Source organism: Hemitrygon akajei, chromosome 20, assembly GCF_048418815.1.
Source record: "Hemitrygon akajei chromosome 20, sHemAka1.3, whole genome shotgun sequence".
NCBI lineage: Eukaryota > Metazoa > Chordata > Chondrichthyes > Myliobatiformes > Dasyatidae > Hemitrygon > Hemitrygon akajei.
The window spans coordinates 11,907,214-11,928,661 of record NC_133143.1 but is presented as its reverse complement, the minus strand read 5'-3'; the positions used below and the strand labels follow the sequence as shown (position 1 = coordinate 11,928,661).

The 21,448-nt window shown below is 41.6% G+C and overlaps 2 protein-coding genes across 8 annotated transcripts in view; one reads left to right on the top strand and one right to left on the bottom strand.

Moving 5' to 3' along the window:
• ripk1l (receptor (TNFRSF)-interacting serine-threonine kinase 1, like) overlaps positions 1–14,823 on the top strand; it is a 97,650-nt gene extending 82,827 nt beyond the window's left edge. For all 4 annotated transcript variants that reach the window (XM_073073052.1, XM_073073050.1, XM_073073053.1 and 1 more), the window contains 4 exons: positions 2,123–2,230; positions 6,405–6,560; positions 11,116–11,411; positions 14,697–14,823. In XM_073073052.1, the coding sequence (XP_072929153.1) occupies positions 2,123–2,230; positions 6,405–6,560; positions 11,116–11,393 (542 nt within the window). In that variant the 3' untranslated portion in view covers positions 11,394–11,411; positions 14,697–14,823. The remainder of the gene's footprint in view (positions 1–2,122; positions 2,231–6,404; positions 6,561–11,115; positions 11,412–14,696) is intronic.
• Positions 13,874–21,448, bottom strand: part of LOC140742222 (leukocyte elastase inhibitor-like) — a 47,746-nt gene continuing 40,171 nt past the window's right edge. For all 4 annotated transcript variants that reach the window (XM_073023856.1, XM_073023855.1, XM_073073055.1 and 1 more), the window contains exons 5-8: positions 19,716–19,833; positions 15,693–15,835; positions 15,456–15,611; positions 13,874–15,096 (exon numbers count right to left, since the gene is read on the bottom strand). In XM_073023856.1, coding sequence (XP_072879957.1) covers positions 14,692–15,096; positions 15,456–15,611; positions 15,693–15,835; positions 19,716–19,833 — 822 coding nt within the window. In that variant the 3' untranslated portion in view covers positions 13,874–14,691. The remainder of the gene's footprint in view (positions 15,097–15,455; positions 15,612–15,692; positions 15,836–19,715; positions 19,834–21,448) is intronic.

The following is a 21,448-nucleotide window of genomic DNA, read 5'->3' as shown; positions in this document are numbered from 1 at the left end:
AATTACATACAATACTTAACTCAGTATAAATATGATATGTATCTAAAATCACCCTCTCAAAAAGCATTAATAAATAGCTTTTAAAAAGTTCTTAAATATTTTACTAAAATACATTGAATGGTAACTTAAGCTCAGTCCTAACCCCGGCACTTTAACATATCTTACCCCTGGCAGTTGAATTGTAAAGCCTAATGGCATTGGGGAGTAATGATCTCTTCATCCTGTCTGAGGAGCATTGCATCAGACAGGGTCTGATTAGGAACAGTCAACATGGATTTTTGCGTGGAAGGTCATGTTTGACAAATCTTATTGAATTTTTTGAAGAGGTTACTAGGAAAGTTGACGAGGGTAAAGCAGTGGATGTTGTCTATATGGACTTTGGCAAGGTTCCGCACGGAAGGTTAGTTAGGAAGGTTCAATCTTTAGGTGTTAATATTGAAGTAGTAAAATGGATTCAACAGTGGCTGGATGGGAGATGCCAGAGAGTAGTGGTGGATAACTGTCAGGTTGGAGGCCAGTGAGTAGTGGTGTGCCTCAGGAATCTGTACTGGGTCCATTGTTGTTTGTCATATACATTAATGATCTGAATGATGGGGTGGTAAATTGGATTAGTAAGTATGGAGATGATACTAAGGTAGGTGGCGTTGTGGATAATGAAGTAGGTTTTCAAAGCTTGCAGGAAGATTTAGGCCAGTTAGAAGAGTGGGCTGAGTGATGGCAGATGGAGTTTAATGCTGATAAGTGTGAGGTGCTACATTTTGGTAGGACTAATCAAAATAGGACATACATGATAAATGGTAGAGCATTGAAGAATGCAGTAGAACAGAGTGATCTAGGAATAATGGTGCATAGTTCCTTGAAGGTGGAATCTCATGTGGATAGGTTGGTGAAGAAAGGTTTTGGTATGCTGGCCTTTATAAATTAGAGCATTGAGTATAGGAGTTGGGATGTAATGTTAAAATTGTACAAGGCATTGGTAAGGCCAAATTTGGAGTATTGTGTACAGTTCTGGTCATTGAATTATAGGAAAGATGTCAACAAAATAGAGAGAGTACAGAGGAGATATACTAGAATGTTACCTGGGTTTCAGCACCTAAATTACAGAGAAAGGTTGAACAAGTTAGTTCTTTATTCTTTGGAGCGTAGATGGTTGAGGGGGGGACTTGATAGAGGTATTTAAAATTATGAGGGTGATAGATAGAGTTGACGTGGATAGGCTTTTTCCATTGAGAGTGGGGGAGATTCAAACAAGAGGACATGAGTTGAGAGTTAGGAGGCAAAAGATTAGGGGTAACATGAGGGGGAATTTCTTTACTCAGAGTGGTAGCTGTGTGAAACAAGCTTCCAGTAGAAGTGGTAGAGGTAGGAAGAAAATTGGATGGGTATATGGACAGGAAAGGAATGGAGTGTTATGGGCTGAGTGCGGATCAGTGGGACTAGGTGAGAGTAAGCATTCAGCACAGACTAGAAGGGCTGAGATGGCCTGTTTCCGTGCTGTAATTGTTATATGGTTATACTGAATCTTAAATTACTCCTGTTTTCAGATTACACCATTGAGTATCTTCCTTGCTCTCTATTTGAACTCTTCCAATTCTATCCCAAGAGGCATTACCTTAGTTTTCACTATTCCTGTGATCTGGAATTTCATCTTTTTCCACCTTAAGATCTGTTTCTGACTAAGGCTTTGGACACCTGTGTTATTATCTCTTTGTATGGCCCAATTTCAATTATTTTTTGCTGATTCTACTTTGAAGTAAACTAAACATTTTGTTGTGTTAAAGGGACTGTGTAAATCAAGGTGATACAGTAGCTGTTGCAAAGTGGAGGCTTAATTAATGTGTCCATTGTGTTCCATCAGTTCTAGATAATTTTGCACAATTTAGACTGTGTCTGTTACACTCCTGGTTAACCATGACCTCGAGGCAAAATGACCGTATTGTTTAGCTATTAAGTGTCTTTTGGTGTCAGAGCTTTTTGTAAAGTTTAATTATTTGCCACTGGCAGAAAAGTTAATTCTACCTTTGCAAAATATTGTTTCTGGGTTGGTAATAATGGCTAATTCGCCAAATATCATCTAAAGTCAATCAGAAACTTTTTTGTCTTTCCCCATCCCCATCTCCAGTCTCAAGAAATCAAAGTGAATCCAGAACATATACTGAGAATATTCCGTGGAATCCAAACAGCCAATTTGAACACAGGGATGAGAGCAACCTTAAATATTTAAACCAGGGTAAGAGTTTGTTTCACATTGGTGTTGCCACTGTATTTTGCTGGCACCAAATTAGAAAAGTCCTCTGAAATTGATTCAGAGCAGATTTTTGGAATATCTTTGGTATGCTGGTATAGAGCGGTACAGGCAAACTACCCCAGGCAAGTTGTACACATTCTCAACTATGACCATGTAATGCAGAATCAATTCCAAACATATACATTTGAAAGAGGGTGGAAATTGGACAGGCACTTAGGCTACATCCACACTATGCCGGATAAATCCGTAACCGAAGCCTTTTCTCTTCATTTTTACCCTCCCTCCACACTAAAACAGCGTTTTTGTCCCCCAAAACTGGAACTTTTAAGAAATGCTTTCCAGGGTGGGTATTTTTGAAAACGCTGCTCGAGCAGATCAGTGTGGACGGGGTAACCGGAGACTTTTGAAAACGCTATCAGACGGCAGCGCGCTATTTCATTGTTTTCTTGAACGCAACCTAACAATTTCAGAACAAACAACAAAGAGACTGAAGCCAGAAGAGTTAGAAATGTACTCGCCAAATACTTTGACCCATAACTTACTGAATAAATAAGTATACTCACTTTGCCCTGTTTTCTGTCCTTGCTCCTATGATGGTGGTTATGTGGCGACCCACTTCCCAGCTCACAAAGCGGCGCGCGCCGGCATTGAGGCCGGTCCCAAAGAGGGCGCCAAGCCTGCTTCACCAGCAAGGGGAAAAGCCCACGCGCGGGACGGGACTGTGAATACGCGCCCCCTACAGCATTCCCGCCCGGGGAGGGCGGGATCAGAAAGACTTTAAAGCAAGGCCGCGAAGTTTGAATAAACCTCTTTTGCAACTGCAGCCCACTGACTCCGTGTCATTATTGCTGCGCTGCATGTAGCACACCACTACAGTTTACCTATTTATGCAAGTACTTCTCTGACAATGGATGTGTAACAGCCTAATGTAACATTGTATGGAAATACAAGATAACACTGATGCAGACATGTTTTATACATTTAACAAGGGGCTTTATTAATGCAACAGAGTTAATCAGTTTTTCAATGTTCGTCGTCAGCCGGGTCAATCTGTCCGTGAACTCCCTGTCGGTTGCCTCCGTACACTCCAGTATTTGGGTTTTTTTAACTTTTAAGTTCTCCTGCGCAAAAGCCAACAGCTGTCAGTCGTTTTAAGTTTTTCTAGTCTGTAACTACACAAACGCGCACTTTAACGGCGAGATTCAACACCAAACATGTCGCTTGTTTTCGGTAGATGTGTCCTGCTCGTGCGCAGGAGGAGGAGATTCGCCAAAATCCCCGTTTCAGTGTGGGTGGAGATATTTTCAAAAACGCATAGTGTGGACGCCTATTGTTTTTACGTGAAACCAGCGTTTTCAAAATTATCCGGTCTAGTCTGGATGTAGCCTTAGATGTCCTTGTGTATTTACCAGTTGACCCTGTTTTACTTCCCAGCTTTACTGGGATATATATGCATTAGCATGACAATAATGCTAATTGAATACTGCATTGTTGTGTCACAGACTTTTGGCAGACCAGTAGAGTTATAAAATAGTGCAGCACAGAAACAGGCCCTTCTGTCCAAGTCATCCATACTAACCAAGGTGTCTTAGTGAGTAGTCCCATTTGCCTTCATTTGGCCCACATTCAGATTCAATTCATTGTCATTTAGAAACCACAAATGCAATGCAGTTAAAAAATGAGACAACGTTCCTTCAGAATGATATCACAAAAACATATGACAAAACAGACTACACCAGAAAATCCACATAACGTTTGGCAATCCCCAATCCAGAGTCCAGAGAGGCTGCTGCATATTAATATCGCGCTACCATCTTAGCGCGTTCCCTGGAAAGGAGCTCCAAATCCACCAGACAAACAAAACCAAAAACTAAAGCTGCAAGACCTGCACAAAACCACATAGTTACAACATATAGTTACAACAGTGCAAACAATAGCATAATTGATAAAAAACTGACCATGGGCACAGTAAAAGTAGTCCAAAGATGTTAAAGGACTGTAAGTTCAAAAGAAATCACCACACAGTTTCCACAAGTCCCCAGGGTCCCGACAGACTCGCTATCCCACGCTGGCAGCAGAAGGGAGTACCCCTGCTATGGACTTCCATGGCGCCGCCCGACTCAGCCTCGCAGACGCAGCACACACCGAAGGCGACCTATCCGCAGCGGACTCAGAGTCCATCGAACCTCCGAGCCGACGACCATCCCCTCCGGCACAGCTTCTCCGAGCACCATCCTCTGCCGAGCGTATTAAGACGGCCCCGCCAAAGGCCATTGGCAACGCGACCCCGAGAACTGGGGGCCTGTTCTTCCCAGCAGAGTCCTGGACCTCACAGCAGCAGCAGCAACGAAGAAGGTCTTCCTGGAGATTTCCCGATGTTCCTCCGTGCTCCCACGTCCGTTTTCAATTGATTATGATTGTGCACAGCACCCCACTTCACAAATAACAGATAATCAGCTCTGGAGTGGCCGCTGCAAGCTGCGTCGTGCCGCCATCTTGGAAATGTCCTTCTATACTTGAGTCATAGAAAAGTACAGCACAGAAACAGGCTCTTCAGCCCATTTAGTCCATGATGAAACATTTAAACTGCCTCCTATTGACATGCACTGGAACCTTAGACCTTCATATTCCTACTGTCCATGTACCTGTCCAAACTTCGCTTAAGCATTGAAATCATGCTTATATGCACCACTTCTGCTGACAGCTGGGTCCACACTCTCATGACCCTCTGAGTGAAGAAGTTTCCCCTCATGTTCCCTTTAAACTTTTCACTTTTTACCTTAACCCATGACCTCTGGTTGTAGTCCCACCCAACCTCTGGAAAAAGCCTGCTTGCATTTACCCTATTTTTACCCATCATAACTTTGTACTCCTCTATCAAATCTCTTCTCAATCTCCTACGTTCCAAGGACATAACCTGTTCAGTCTTTCTTCATAACTCATGTCTTCAAGATCTGACAAAATCTTTGTGAATTTTCTCTGTCTTCTTTCAACCCTATTTACAACTTGTCCAAATGTGTGTTTTTTAATATAATTGCACCCACTTCTACCACTTCCTCTGGTAGCTCATTCTGTTTACCCACTGAACCTCTAAGTGAAATACTTGTCTTTCTGGTCCCCTTCAAATCTTCCCCATTTCACTTTAAACTTATGGCCTCGAGTTTTAGTCTCCTCTACCCTGGGGACAATCCATCAGAATTAAATTGAGACAATTTTATAAAATTAGCAAATGTTATTTTAAAACTTCATTTTTTTTTGTTGATGTTAAAGGTGATGTATAAGAGCAAGTGTATTGATGTGTATTAGAAATGGTACTAAACTTTCCAGAATTCTCTATATCTGCTTCGCCATGACACTAACTCAAAATGGCTGGTTTAGTCTAATGTATTTGTATAAACATTAATTTCTGATTAAGCCCCATGATTATAAGAGTGTTCAATGTTCTTATCCCATTAATAGTATACTACTTTTCTTTGGCAAGGAAAAACTGCTAGAGAAACCCTGTGGGTCAGGTAGCATCTGTGGAGGGAAAGGGATGTTTGTGCCTCCCTTCCACAGCGCCACGATAGCATCATGTGGCGACACTGGAGCGTAGTGGTTAACACAACACACTTTACAGTCCAGGTAACCTGGGTTCTATTCCTGCTGCTGCCTGTAAGGAGTTTGTACGTTCTCCCCGTGACCATGTGGGTTTCCTCCCACTGTCCAAAGATGTACAGTTTGTAGGTTAATTGGTCATTGTAAATTGTCCCATGATTAGGATCGGATTAAATCAGGGGGTTGCTGGGCGGCCCGGCTCAAAGGGCCAGAAGGGCCTATTCCAAACTATATTGCAATAAAATAAAATAAAACCTGGATCCACATGCCCCCTTTTTTTCCCTTTCTTTCCTGTCTCTACTTACCACCCCCCAACCACAGTCTCTCAACTGCATGGCTCCTCCTCCCACTTGGCTCCATTTGCCTATTCTCTCCCCTCTCACCTGCTTCAACCCTCCTTCTCATCTTTTATAGTAGCTATCTCAATCTTCACTCAGCCTGAAATGTCAGTTATCCTTTCTCCTCCACACATGCTGCTTACCCCGAGGTCCTCCGGCAGTTTCTTTTTACTCCAGATTTCAGTATCTCCAGTTTATTTTGTGTATTTCTTTTTCTTTAGAGAGCTCATCGAGTATTTACCTATCTAAGGCCAAAGGAGTTCAGATCGGTGATAATAACACTATGTATATTGAAACGCCGGAGTTTAACAGGAAAAAACAGCAAAAATTCAAATTTCCCATGGAGACAGCAAATACTCGGCATCCGGAGACTTTCAGTAAGTTTTCAGCATGGAATTCATCAAAACAAAAAACTACTTATTGGTAATAATAGTAGTTGTGGGTCACCTGGATGAAATAGAAATGGAGAGCTCTGGAGGAGGAAAGGGTTAGATTGATCTTGGAGTAAGTTAAAATATTGGCACAACATCATGGGCTGTTTATTCTATTTCTGTTTTAGCCTCATATTAGGCTTTCTCTTGGGCTTGAGAATGACTTGCTTTCACTGGGGTGTCTGACAAGGCCAATTTATGATCTGGAGTCTCTGTCACAGGTTGGATGTGGGAGTAGGAGGTGCTTGATGGGCTGAATGTTGGTCTTATGTGAGGAGATGAACCCTGCCTGTCATTTGCTAGACTTGCATGTGCTCCCCACAAAGGAACCTGGAGCTCTCTGTATCTTCTGGATATCCAGCCTCTTTTTTGAGCAGCAAGAGATCAGGCTTCCTGCACGTTAATGAAAATATCACAGTTTTTCAAACTGGCTTTGAGAAAATTCCTGAGTCACTTCTTCTGTTTTTGTGTTAATTTTGTACCATGATTGAGCACAGAGTGGAATGTAAAGGATGTGTTTGAAACCAGCTGCAGGTATAGCTGAAGGTGTTTGGCTTCTTTGATTTATTTTTCCCACCAGTGGGTTTTGAAGTTGACTGCTGGTACCTCTGTTGTGCTCTGAGAAGCTTGCTAGGTAGTTTATGCCTTGGAAATATTCAGAGGAAATCCCAAGCAGCAAATTGGAAAAATTCCCTGTGGGAATTACTATTGACTTTTCTATTTTTTTAAATACTCGTTTAAAATCTATTTTCAAAGTACAAACCGTGATCATCACAAGTTGCTCAATAGACAACTGATTAGCAGACTGGTGCATGCTCACCGTCAACTCAGATGGCAGTAACGCTGTCAGTCAATACACTTCCAAATTAATTTATTATGAAAATGTCCAGCATAAATGCAGACATTGTTAAGAACTGTATTTAGCAAGAAGGAGTTTACTGAGGCAAGCGAAGGATCTCTTTGCTTTATGGGGGAGAAGATCAAAGACTAAGATTCTGTATGACAGTGTGGCAATGTTGCACAGTCTGACCACTGATTGTGTGAATGTAATGCATCATACGCCTGAGCATAACCAGAGGCCGAGTAAGCTGCCCAAGCTTGAAAGACCTTTCTTCTGACTGTAATTTCAAGCTGCTGCGTTCCTGGGTATTTTTATATTTGCCACTTCAATTATGTGAGTTGCTTTCAATCCGCCTCTCAAGCATTAAGGAACTATTTAAACAATTGTGCATCATGTGAGCTTCTTAAACTCCACTCATATAATGAATATTTAAACAAGCCAGTCATGCTTGTTCAATAATAATCTGCAATAGAATCATGCAGGATGAAAACAAATTCTTTGGCTCAATTAATCCATGCCATTTATGTTGCCCAGCAAACTAGTCTCATCAGTCCATGTTTGGCCCATAACAATTTAAACCTCTCCTATCCATGTAATTATCTAGATGTATTTTAATATTGCTAATGTGCCTGTCTCAGCCACTATTTCTGGCAGCTCTGTCCAAATACATGCCACACTTTGTGTGAAGAATCTGTCCCAATGTCCATTTTCGTGGTTGAGCCCCCACTAGGGGAAAGGTAATTCTGGATTGGATGTTGTGGAATGAACCAGATTTGATTAGGGGGCTTAATGTAAAGGAACCTTTGGGAGGCAGTGATCATAACATGAAAGAATTCACCCTGTAGTTTGAGAGGGAGAAGATGAAGTCAGATGTCTCAGTATTACAGTGGAATAAAGGGAATTACAGAGGCATGATCGAGGAGCTGCCAGCGTTGATTGAAAGGGGACACCAGTAGAGATTATGGCAGAACAGCAATGGCTGGAGTTTCTGGGGGGCAATTTGGAAGATAGATACATCCAAAAGATGAAGAAGTATTCTAAAGAAAGGATGAGGCAAATATGGATGACAAGGATAGTCAAACACAGCATAAAAGCAAAAGAGAGGGCATATAACATAGAAAAAAACAGTGTGAAGTTAGAATTTTGGGAGACTTTTAAAAACCAGCAGAAAGCAACTAGAAAAACTGTAAGGAAAGAAAAAATGGAATATTGAAGGTAAGCTTACCAAAAATATCAAAGAGGATACCAAAGGTTTTTTTCACGTATACAAAGTGTAAAAGAGAGGCAGGAGTGGATATTGGATTGCTGGAAAATGATACTGGAGAGGTAGTAATGGAGGACAAGGGAATGGCAGGAGAATCTAGTAAGTACTTCGTGTCAGTCTTCACTGGAAGACACCAGCAATATGCTAGAAATTCAAGAGTGCCAGAGAGCAGAAGTGAGTGTAGTTACTATTACTAAGAAGAAGTTCTTGGAAAGCTGAAAGGTCTGGAAGTAAATAAGTCAACCTGGACCTCAACTTGCAGGTTGAGTCAGTGGTAAGGAAGGCAAATGCAATGTTAGCATTTATTTCAAGAAGATTAGAATATAAAAGAAAGGATGTAATGCTGAGGCTTTGTAAGGCATTGGTCAGACTGCACTTGGAGTATTGTGAGCATCTTTGGGCCTCTTATCCAAAAAAAGATGTGCTGACATTGGAGAAGATTCAGAAGAGGTTCACAAGAATGATCACGGTAATGAAAGGGTTAGTGCATGAGGAGTGTTTGATAGCTCTGGACCTGTTTTTGAGTTTAGAAGAATGAGGCAAGGGATCTCATTGAAACCTATCGAGTATTAAAGAAGCTAAAATGGATGTGGACAGGATGTTTCCTATTGTGGGTGAGTCTAGGACCAGAGGGTGGTAAATCTGTGGAATTTATTGCCACGGATGGCTGTGGAGATTGTCATTGAATATATTTAAGGCAGAGGTTGATTGGTTCTTGGATAATGCATCAAAAGTTATGGAGAGAAGGTAGGAGAATGAGTTTGAGAGGGATAATAAATCAGCCATGATGGAATGGTGGAGGAGACTCGATGGGCGGAGTGGCATAATTCTGCTCCTATGTGTTATGGTCTTGTGTTCCTAAATCTTAAACCTAATACCCTCTTGTTTTTAGCTCCCCCACCATGGGAAGAAGACTATGTGCTTGCAACCCTGTCTGTGTCCCTCATGATCTTACATACTTCTACCAGGTTACCCTTCCAATCTCCTATGCTCCAGGGAATAAATCAGCCTCTGCTTTTAACTCAGGCCTCAAAACTCCATGCAACATGCTGGTAAATCTTCTCTTCACTCTTTTGAGTTTAATAACATTTTTCTCATAACAAGGTGACCAAAACTGTACACCATACTCCCGAGTGCACCCTCACCAATAACCCGTATAACTGCTGCATCCTATACTCTGTGCCCAGTCTGATGAAGGCCAGCTAGCATGCCAAACGCCTTTTTACACTATCTAACTGTGATGTTGTTTTCAGTAAACTGTGCAAACTAGCTCAGTCTGTTCCATAATACTCCCCAGGGCCCTACCATTCACAGCATAAGTCCTACCCTAGTCTGATCTCCCATGTTGCGGTACCTCACGTTTATTTGGATTTAATGCCATTTGTTAATCCATGTTAAAATTATCATGTTCAAATAACATACTTCCAGCATAAATATTTTGTTGTAGTATTTAGTTTGTTTTTATTTAATTATTTATTGTGATACAGTGTCGAACAGTCCCTTCCCCCTTCAAGCCATACCGCCAGCATCCCCTGATTTAAGCCTAGCCTAGTCACAAGACAGTTTACAATGACCAATTAACCTACTGATCAGTACATCTTTACACTGTGGGGAAAAACCGCTGCACTTGGAAGAAAACCACTGGGAGAATGTACAAACTCCTTATAGACAGTGGCAAGATACAACATAAAAGATTTTCATTACTTTTAAAAGATGCTTACAGAATATGGACCATTTTATCACTAACTTTTTGTACCTTGAATAGTCGTTATAAGCTGTTGCATTTATTTAGTGACGATGATAATGTTGGGCAGGAAGTTCCAGAAATCTGACTAAGCAGCAATGAAAGATTACCAGTTATACTCGCAGTTCATAATAGTGGATACTCTCCCTTTGACCACGATATCAAGTTCAGTTTTTAGTTAGTGGTGATCACTTGGATGTTGTTAGTGGGGAATACAAAAATGGTTAGGTTGCTGCAGGGTCTGTGTCATGGCCATTGACTGGCACATGAGTCATGCAGTTTTACAACATGGGGTGAGCACCCTCTACCCACCGAATCAGTGCTGACCACCAGGTACCACTTTACTCTAATCCTATTCTATTTTCTCCAAATTCCAGTCAACCTCTCCCCCATCTCCACCACACTAATTCTGCCACTCACCTACATATTAAAAGTGATTCAGAGCCTGGGCTCATAAAAAGAAACCAGCGGAGAAAGCCCACAAGGTCCAAGGGAAAATGTGCAAACTTCACAGAGACAGCAATGGCAGTCAGGAGTAAACTCCGGCTGCTGGATTTCCACCTGCCCTTCCGCAGCGTAGATGTTAGATTTTCTTCACGTACTTAACACCATTGAAGAATGTGGCACTGACTTCTTTTTCCTCCCCATTCAGCCAATAAACCGGTTGAAGAAGCTCACCTGGACCTCTTGCGAGGAGAACTTGGGAAAGATTGGAAACACTGTGCTCGTAAGCTTGGGTTCAGAGAATCAGAAATTGACGAAATTGACCATGACTATGAAAGAGACGGACTGAAAGAAAAAGTTTATAAAATGCTACACAAGTGGCAAATGAAAGAAGGATCAAAGGGCGCCACTGTCCAGAAACTAGTTCAAGCCCTTCATGGCTGCGATAGGTCAGACCTCACTCTCAGACTTCAAAACTGTTCCTGAGTTTTATCCTATTTTAAGGTAAGGTTACACGCAGAATCCTGTACATGAGCAGCTCCATTATCTCACGAACTGAGATTCCCTTGCTGCTCCTGTATGTTGTTACGTTCCCAGTAACCGGGTGACTTACCAGCAAAGATAGAGAGGTCCGCTGAAGTCTGATGGTACTATTTTCAAACGTTTTTATTTATAAAGGGGCACAAACGTATGGTTAATACAAAACATTCAGATCATATACATCGTCAAAACTCAATCTAAAGCACAGGTATAGTAATAATCAATCAGAAATAAGCTCTATCGTTGTCTAGGGGAATACTGAGTCCAATGGAATATAAAAGTCACTCATAAATCTGCAGGCTTTTCCGTTTGGGAACCGCTGGCATTTCACGTGTTGGAGAGAGAGAGTGGTGAGAAAGAAGGAACACTTGCCCGTCGTCTTTACGAAGAAAATCCCGGTTGTTAGTTAAAACGGTTTTCCTTTGGTTTCAGCCACAGACTCCCGATCGGGAATCTAACGCACATGGCTTCCCTCAAAATGGCTTCCTGCTCCGACGGGAAGCGCTAACGTGTCTTCTTCGTGTGTCTCCTTGGTGCGTCTGAGGCCCCGCCTTGGCAGCCCACCTTTTATCTGGACTGGCAGGGTTGTAGATGTCAATCAGGGTGGGGGTGAGGCAATCTTTCCCCCATCACCCAGCCCACGTTGCCCTGAGGGTTTGCACGTAGTCCAGTCCCTTATTCCACAAAGGTGTCTCCCAAGACAATGGCTATGTCCATGGCTTTTGTCTGGCTGAGAGGCCAGCCCACATTCCAAACCATAAGGCTTCTCTCTCTCTCTTGCGATTCTCACAAAGGAGGGGGCTGGGGTCATAACAATGTAAACCTTTTTAATGATTCGGAACAGGAAATAAACATTTGCATACTTGCGAACCATTGGTACAAAATGAAGAAATGGTGAGCAGGTGGACTTTATGTAGCAGTCTGAGATATGACCTACAAATCTTATGAAACATTCCAGCAAAACCTGACACACAAGACTGCATTTCCATGTATTTTTGTTCTTATAAACAAAATGAAATAATCTCGTACAACTTGACGAAGTCTGGGGACTGCTTTGTCGATTAGGCTTGTGGAGTTGTTGAGAATGGTGAAACCCCAGCTTCAATGAGCAATATAGGTTTTACGCCATCAATCTGTTTCATAGGACTGTATTTTGAGGTGCCTGCTTCACTTGCATCAAATCTCAGCTAAGATCAGGGTGGGTTACATCTCTGGAATGGGATCAAGGGTAACACTCAGCTACTCTTCATTTCAGAGAGAGCATTTTTTCCCCCTAAGGAAACATGTCTGTCTGTAAACTATGAAGACTGCCTCCCAGTTTTCAGTGATTAATTTTATAAAGAGGTCCTTCATATGCATATCCACACTCCTGCCACATTCTTTAGATGCTTATGTAAACAGTGTATCAAGCAGTGGGGCCAATGCCTATTCAGAAAAATAGGCACAAAGCAAAGTCATTTCTATCCGATTCTAATTCCATCACTTACCTGACCACCACGATTTCAATATTCTACTCTGACATAATGAAACTCCTGCCTCTTGCCTTAGCCTTGTTGCCTACGTGTTGCTTTGGCTTTCCGCAGTTTGAGATAGGTGAGTTCATAGCACACTGAGTCACATTTTTTCAGAAATGCTGTTTAATTTGCAATGCAGTTAAACATACATTTGACACTGTGAATCAATTGATCAGCTAAAAAGCGTGTAGGCTGTGGGCCTTTGCTCACTGGAGTTCATTGAAACCTATCAAATGGGAGACCTTGATAGAGTGGATGTCAGGAGGATGTTTCTAATGGTGGAGAGTCTAAAACCAGAGGGCACAGCCTCAAAATAGAGGGACGTCCATTTAGAACAGAGATGAGAAGCAATTTCTTTAGCCAGAGAGTGGTGAGTCTGTGGAATTCTTTGCCACAGGTGACTGTGGATTGGGTATATCTAAGGCAGAGGTTGATAGATTTTTGATTAGCCAGGGCATGAAGGGACACGGGGAGAAAGCAGGAGATAGATCAGCCATGATGGAATGGCAGACCAGACTCAATGGACCAAATGGCCTAATTCTGTTCCTAGATCTTATGATCTTGTGGACAGGACAGTGCATGGGGACTATATAGTGAATGCTTTCAAAGCACCCACCCAGTGAAGTTGTACAACAATTTACTTGTGTAAATGTTAAATTTAATCTGTATCAAATAATAATGAATACAAGGTAACTCAGATTATGTGAAATTCAACTGCACTGTACTTCTGTTATCAGTATCTGCACAAGTACCGTAGATTCCGGACTACAGAGCGCACCTGATTAAAAGCCGCTGGCTCTAATTTTAGAAAGAAAATCAATTTTTTACTTGTACAGGCCCCACCGGATTTTCGGCCGCAGGTGTCCCACGTTGTAATATGAGATATTTACACAGAAAGATATTACACGTGAGGATTTTTTAACTTTTAATTAAATCCATATGGTAACATAAACAAATACATATTGCAAATGCTTTTTTTCGAACCGTGCCTGTAACGCGGCTACTTTTAAATATACGTTGCGTATACTTTTTTACTGAACAACATTCCAATATCTCCTAACGACTGGTAAAAAATATATATACTGCAGCCTACCAGGAAAAGTTATTGATCGCCTTTAACTTAAAAGCAGCGTTTTGGCTCCGCCGCTCGCCCCCCACCTTCCCGTTTATCGCAAACCGGCATTTTCCCACAAGACGCGGCGAAACCGGGTGTGACGTCATAGCATCCCGCGATGTAGTACAGAAAACAAATATAGTTAAAACTCTTCTAACTTTAACTAGAAAATGAATTACTAAGCGAAAATATTATAAACTAAATAACTGCCATAAAGGCAGCACAATGCTTTTCTTCGAGTGTTTTCCATGTTGATGAGGGTGAGTACAAATGACTGATTTACAATAATTTAATTGTGAAAGTGCGCTTGATTTATCGTACAATTTCATTGGACCTCTGTGAACTACTCATCAATTTTATTGGTCTACTGTTACGAGGCAAAATGTTTTTGGCGGCATGAAAAAAAACTATGCATTAGCCGCTCCGTATTAAAGGCCGCAGAGTTCAAAGCTGTTCAAAATGTGGGAAAAAAGTAGCGGCTTAAAATCCGGAATCTACGGTAAATAGGTTCATTATGAAATGTTTTACTCTAATCCTGTATGAATGCAAGTTTTGTTAAGTGTATATCAGGCAGACAAATAATAGAAGCGAATTACAACACAAGTAAAATATCTGTTTAAGGGGAAGAGAATCGTCCAAAGAATAAGATGCTTCGAGTTTTGTTGTGCCTTATGAAAAACAGGAATGGATGGTCAGCTATGAATTCATCTTCAAAGTGCAAGCTCCGAAACATCATGGTGACCTGTGAGCTGGCTGCTCCTTCAGTTCCTGCTTCATTTACTTCCACGAAGCAATTGTGAACTATTTTGGATAAAGACAGGCCACCTGCTGCTGTCATACCCGAGAAATCTGCACTTTCACTGTCAAAAGCTGCTGATATTCCCAACCTTTTAAGTGTCGATTCCAGATCGTATTTTGCTTCCAACTTAAATTTGGGAAGATATATTGACATTTTGGATGGTTCCAGGTTTTCTGGGCTGGTCCATTCCAGTAGTTTATCACTTGTCAGCTTTTTCTCAAGCTAAAATAGAAAGAAGTCATATCATAAAGGATATCTCAATTTTTTTCGAGAAACAAGCATGATCCATCAAATGGAACCTGACAACATGCCATTTGTTTTACTGATCCTGAAGCATTATGTGACAGAATTTTCAGTCTAAACTTTTCAGTTAACAATGCACGGCAACTGCTGAAAGATTACACATTGCTGTATCGGTTCAGTCTTGGACAGTTTAATGTAGGAATCATATCTGCTTTCTTTATACAAAAACTTCTATAATTCTTCATAAATCGGATGTAAAAGCAATATGAATATCTAGTACATTTGCTTTTTTTTTTAGCTATTTTAACTTTGCTTTGATAACACAACTACTAACTTACCTCCTCGAGTCCACCAATTTCCTCAGGTAGCAGGATTAACATACTCAGCTCATTCTGAACGTACGGGAGCTCTAGGATGTCAGCTGCAAGCTCCTCAATAAATGATGTCTTGAATGTTCCTTTTTGGTACATCATTTTCACGGACTTAGATTCAGTCTGGCCAAAAATATTTGTTAATAAATTACCTATAACAATGTTAAAGCTTTGACAGAATATTTTCCTAACAGATGCAGTTACCTCACTGAACCTGAAGGGCCGGTACTTGGTATCTTCTTCATTAAACTTCTTCTCCCACACCCCTTTGAAGTAGACAGCATTCACAAGGACAAGCTTTGATTGTGAATCAACGGCACCTTGAACTAACAAGTTCTGGATCTTGCCTTAAATCACAAATTTATTATTTTCAGAACTGTTTTTACAAAGTATTATCAATGTACTGTAACAAATTATAAGACCATAAGATATAGGAGCAGAAGTAGGTCATTCAGCCCATCAAATCTGCTCTGCCATTCAATCATGGCTACAATAAAATTCCCATAATTTTGCATGCTTGGAACTTTAACGCATTAGCAAATTTCCTAGACAATTACATGTTATTCATATCATTGCCCCAACACAATGACCTATTTTGTTGGTCATCAAGCATTACTCATCCTGGGCTGACTTGAAATGGGACTGCTATTAACAGGGTATGTAGTTAAAAAGAACCCACCAATTAAAATTTGATTCACTTTTTGCAGATGTTGTGCAACATGATAAATTTCTCAGTGATCCTGGTAAGGTAAAAGGAAAGAAGGAGTATGGGTTCCCTCAGGTGGAGGACCAGGGCCCTGGCGGTTAGCAAGCTGTTAATGGGTTGGGAGCCGAACCATAAGGATTTAATGGGTTATTAGAGTTCTACTTTATGGCACAAAACACAGTTGTTGGCCCAACATGACTAAGATCGTGTTTGTGTTCCTGAAGAGCCTTCTCATGTCTTACCTCTTCTCTTCCCATCGCATCTGAATTTCAGCTCAGGCAGCAAGTAACCATTTTTTAATATCTTCTGATTTCCTGTCTGGATTTATTAAAAGCTCTTTCTGTATTGGACACACATGTCGCTATCTTTTCTGAGTTTTTAAAAGTAGCTCGTCTACAGCCACATCCAGTAGATTATGTGCCAGTAGATCATTGAATTAAACCAAAGTGGAGTGCCAACCATTGAGGATCAAAAACCAGGCTTCAACTAGTTGTAATGTAAAATTGCATCATCTGGTGTGATGAAGGAAAAGGATTTAAAACAAGCTTTATTGCATAAATTAGGACAATATAAATACAATACTTAAGCCACTTCCAGGTGTGCATGTTTGGTATCAATCTGTGCCATTAATTTAATCTAAATTGATGGAAATATCTGCCACTACAGCAGTATTATCCTGTCTAGTGTGAAATCCAGGATCCACGCCACTGACAAATCTTGCTTCCTTGAGTACCACCCAACTACAGTGTGAAGGTGTATAGGTCTAATATTCTGTTATGTGTCCTGATCCTAGTACCTTTTGACAGTGAGGCATGACCTATTTTGTTGGTCATCAAGCATTACTCATCCTGGGCTGACTTGAAATGGGACTGCTATTAACAGGGTATGTAGTTAAAAAGAACCCACCAATTAAAATTTGATATCCTCTAATCCGATCACCCAAATTACGATCATTCTTAAAGAATTCCATCCCAGCACCCTGATAGTGTTCCAACCAGACCCCAAGTTCAGTCACACTAATTCCTAATCCTAGTAGAAGGTTCTTCAGCGAAATCATAGAAACATAGAAAACATACAATCCAATACAGGCCCTTCGGCCCACAAAGTTGTGCCAAACATGTCCCTACCTTAGAAATTACTAGGGTTTACCCATAGCTCTCTATTTTTCTAAGCTCCATGTACCTATCCAAAAGTCTCTTAAAAGACCCTATCGTATCCGCCTCCACCACCGTTGCCAGCAGCCCATTCCATGCACTCACCACTCTCTGAGTAAAAAAACTTAGCCCTGATATCTGCTCTGTACATTGAACATTGACTTCTCTAACTTCCATTAATGCCCCTCCTCCCCTTCTTATTCCATCCCTGACATATTTAGTTGTTTGCCTGTTCGCCATCTCCCTCTGCTGCTTCCCCTCCCCCTTTCTCACGAGGCCTCCCGTCCCATGATCCTTTCCCTTCTCCAGCTCTGTATCACTTTTGCCAATCATCTTTCCAGCTCTTAGCTTCATCCCAACCCCTCCAGTCTTCTCCTATCATTTCGCATTTCCCCCTCCCCCCCCCCACTACTTTCAAATCTCTTACTATCTTCCCTTTCAGTTAATCCTGACGAAGGGTCTCGGCCCGAAACGTTGACAGTGCTTCTCCTTATAGATGCTGCCTGGCCTGCTGTGTTCCACCAGCATTTTGTGTGTGTTTGAATTTCCAGCATCTGCAGATTTCCTCGTGTTTGCACCTTAAACCTGTGTCAGCTTGTGGCAACCATTTCGGCCCTGGGAAAAAGCCTCTGACTACCCACTTGATCAATGCCTCTCATCATCTTATACACCTCTATCAGGTCACCACTCATCCTCCGTCGCTCCAAGGAGAAAAGGCCGAGTTCACTCAACCTGTTTTCATAAGGTATGCTCCCCAATCCAGGCAACATCCTCAAAAAATTCAATCAGGCTCGTAAGGCACAATCTGCCCTTGACAAAGCCATGCTGACTTTTCCTAATCATATTATACCTCTCCCAAATGTTCGTAAGTCCTGCCTCTCAGGATCTTCTCCATCAACTTACCAACCACTGAGGTAAGACTCACTGGTCTATAATTTCCTGGGCTATCTCTACTCCCTTCCTTGAATAACGGAACAACATCCGCAACCCTCCAATCCTCCAGAAACTCTCCTGTCCCCATTGATGATGCAAAGATCATCGCCAGAGGCTCAGCAATCTCCTCCCTCGCCTCCCACAGTAGCCTGTGGTACATCTCATTGGTCCTGGTGACTTATCCAACTTGATGCTTCCCAAAAGCTCCAGCACATCCTCTTTCTTAATATCTACATGCTCAAGCTTTTCAGTCTGCTGCAACTGCTCACTACAATCACCAAGATCCTTTTCCATAGTGAATACTGAAGTAAAGTATTCATTAATTCCTCCGATTCCATACATACTTTCCCACTGTCACACTTGATAGGTCCTATTCTCTCACATCTTACCCTCTTGCTCTTCACATACTTGCAGAATGCCTTGGAGTTTTCCTTAATCCTGCCCGCCAAGACCTTCTCATGGCTCCTTCTGGCTCTTTTAATTTCCTTTTTAAGCTCCTTCCTGTTAGCCTTATAATCTTCTAGATCTCTAGCATTACCTAGCTCTCTGAACCTTTCATAAAATCAGCAACAACTGAATTCTCAGCCTTATTTTGGTGTAGTGGCATCAGCACCAGATTTCAAGAATGGTCTTGGGTTTGAATCCGGCTGGCTGCTTGCACACTGATTGAGCATCGAGCTAGCTACTCAGCCTCACGAAAAACAAAATGCTAAAGAAACAGCAAGGTTGCCGCCTGATGTGCCAAAAGGCATGGAGAGGAATAACTAATTTTGTGAAATCTCACATAAATTCAGCAACAAAAACATGAAATGGGTTATGGGCTAACTTATGGTTATCACTTCCCTCTGTCCCTTTTCCCCCATATCCCAGTACCCCTCATCCTGCTTGGTGGTGCAATAATATCAGCGTCAGACTCCAGAGCGAAGGTTCCCGAGTTCGAATCCAAGTCGGGTTGAGCATCGAGCTAGCAACTCGTCCTCGTAAAAACAAGAATAGCTTGCTACGGAAACACCGTCATGACAGTGCCTCGATAACTCCACTGCCAAGTTGAGGGCTATTCTTCAATACCCCTCTTCACTCCATCTCTTTCTACTCCTCTGCCTTCGCGATCTGCCCATCACCAACACATTGCTACCAGTGGTATGCTCTCCTTATTCCTTCCTTTATTCCATGACCTCTCTGATCAGATTCCATCTTTGTCATTCCCACAAATCACCTCCCAGCTTCTTATATCATTCCCAGTCTCCCCCTCCCTCATGTTCCTGTCATTCCCCTTCCCCCACCTTATCTATCTCCCCTCTTTCCAGTTCTAATGAAGGAGCTCAACCAGAAACATTGACTTTCAGAAATGGTTGAAAATATTTTGATCCATTGCTAGAGGAAGATTTCTAAGAGGCTGTTGCCAAAGTTTTATTCTGTCACTTGACATTTTACCTTCAGTCTGTTCCTCCACCCATGAGTTGATTTGGATTCTGGCCTCCTCTGCTCCTTCTGCAAAATCGACAGCAGTAAGCTCTGCCTCGTGGAATCTAGATATGGATTCGATATATCCCTATGAAACCAACACAAGAAGAACAATGAGAGGACAAGGTATTGCAAAAGAAACAACACACAGAAATGCATATTCTGTGTGAGGAAGGGACTACCTGCTGGCTCTGGGCCTGGAATTTAGAAGGATGAGGGGAACCTCATTGAAATCTTATCAAATCTTGAAAGGCTAAGATGGAACAGATGTAGAGAGTATGTTTCCTGTAGTGGGGAGATCTAGGACCAGAGGGCACAACCTCAGAATAGAGGGATGTCCATTTGGAATGGAGGTGAGCATTAATTTCTTTAGCCAGAGGGAGGTGAATCTGTGAAATTTGTTGCCACAGGCAATCGTGGAGGCCAGGTTATCGGAGTATTTAAGGTGGAGGAGGTTGATAGATCCTTGATACGTCAGGGCATGAAAGGTTATGGGAAGAAGGTGATCTCTCCTCTTAATGGTTTTTCACCTGGCACCTGCCAGCCACCTTCCCACCCTCCCCCCACCTTCTTTATAGGGCCCCTGCCCCTTCCCTCTTCAGTCTCTGATGAAGAGTCTCGGCCCGAAACGTTGACTGCTCATTTCTGTGGATGCTGCCCGACCTGCTGAGTTCCTCCAGAGTGTTGTACGTGTTGCTTTGACCCCAGCATCTGCAGAGTACTTTGTGTTATGGAGAATGTGGTTGAGAGGGAAATTGATCAGCCATGATGAAATGGCAGAGCAGACTTGATAAGCTGATTGGTCGAATTCTGCTCCTATATCTTATAGTCTAACTTGCATTAGGGCTGCATTGAAACCCATCAGCTAATCTTACTGAGTGGATAAATGAGCTCTACTCATTTCACTTTGAATAGAGGCAGTACAGATTTATGAAAAGAAAATTATAATCAATTCATCTGTGAAGAATTTTTTGAGGTTGTAACAACTAGTCTAAGTAAGGGGAATCAAATTGATGCAGTGTATTCCTTTCAAAAGTGTTTAATAAGTTGCTGCATGAGAAATGATCACATATGGTTAGGGCACGGGGAATTGCAATGAATACAGTATATAAACATGCATTTACAGTTGACCTCTCACAAAGCAGTGGGATATTTTCTTGATGTACTGAAATCATAGTGTTCATTTTGGTCAGTTACATTGAAGAGGGGACCCAATGAAGGGATCCTTCTGTTCAAATGCTGACAAACTCAGGATGCTAGCAAATGGAATTCAACATGGAGAAATGTAATTACAATAGAGGTGGGGAAACTGGAAATGTGAAATACATTTTTTTAAAAAGAAATTATGATATTGAAGGGTGCCTGAATATTCTTTACACAGTTCATAAATGATTCTGTATAGTGATATTTATAGAAAGAAAACAAAATGCGGAAAGTTTTTTTTCTGCAATTACATAAGGTCTAGTACACCGTGGACAATTTTAAGAGTGTTATTAAAGGAAAAATACTTCTCTTGGGAGATTTGCTAGATTTTACTAGATTGATTCCTGGAATTGCCTTAGTGGAGAGAATGATTAAAGTTCTTGTATTTAAAAGAATGAGAATGTACCATATTGGAAATATCAGATCCTGAAATGCTTGATGGGGTGAATGTAAGATGCTTTCCATAGCTAGGGAAACTGAAATGTGTGATCACAGTCTCA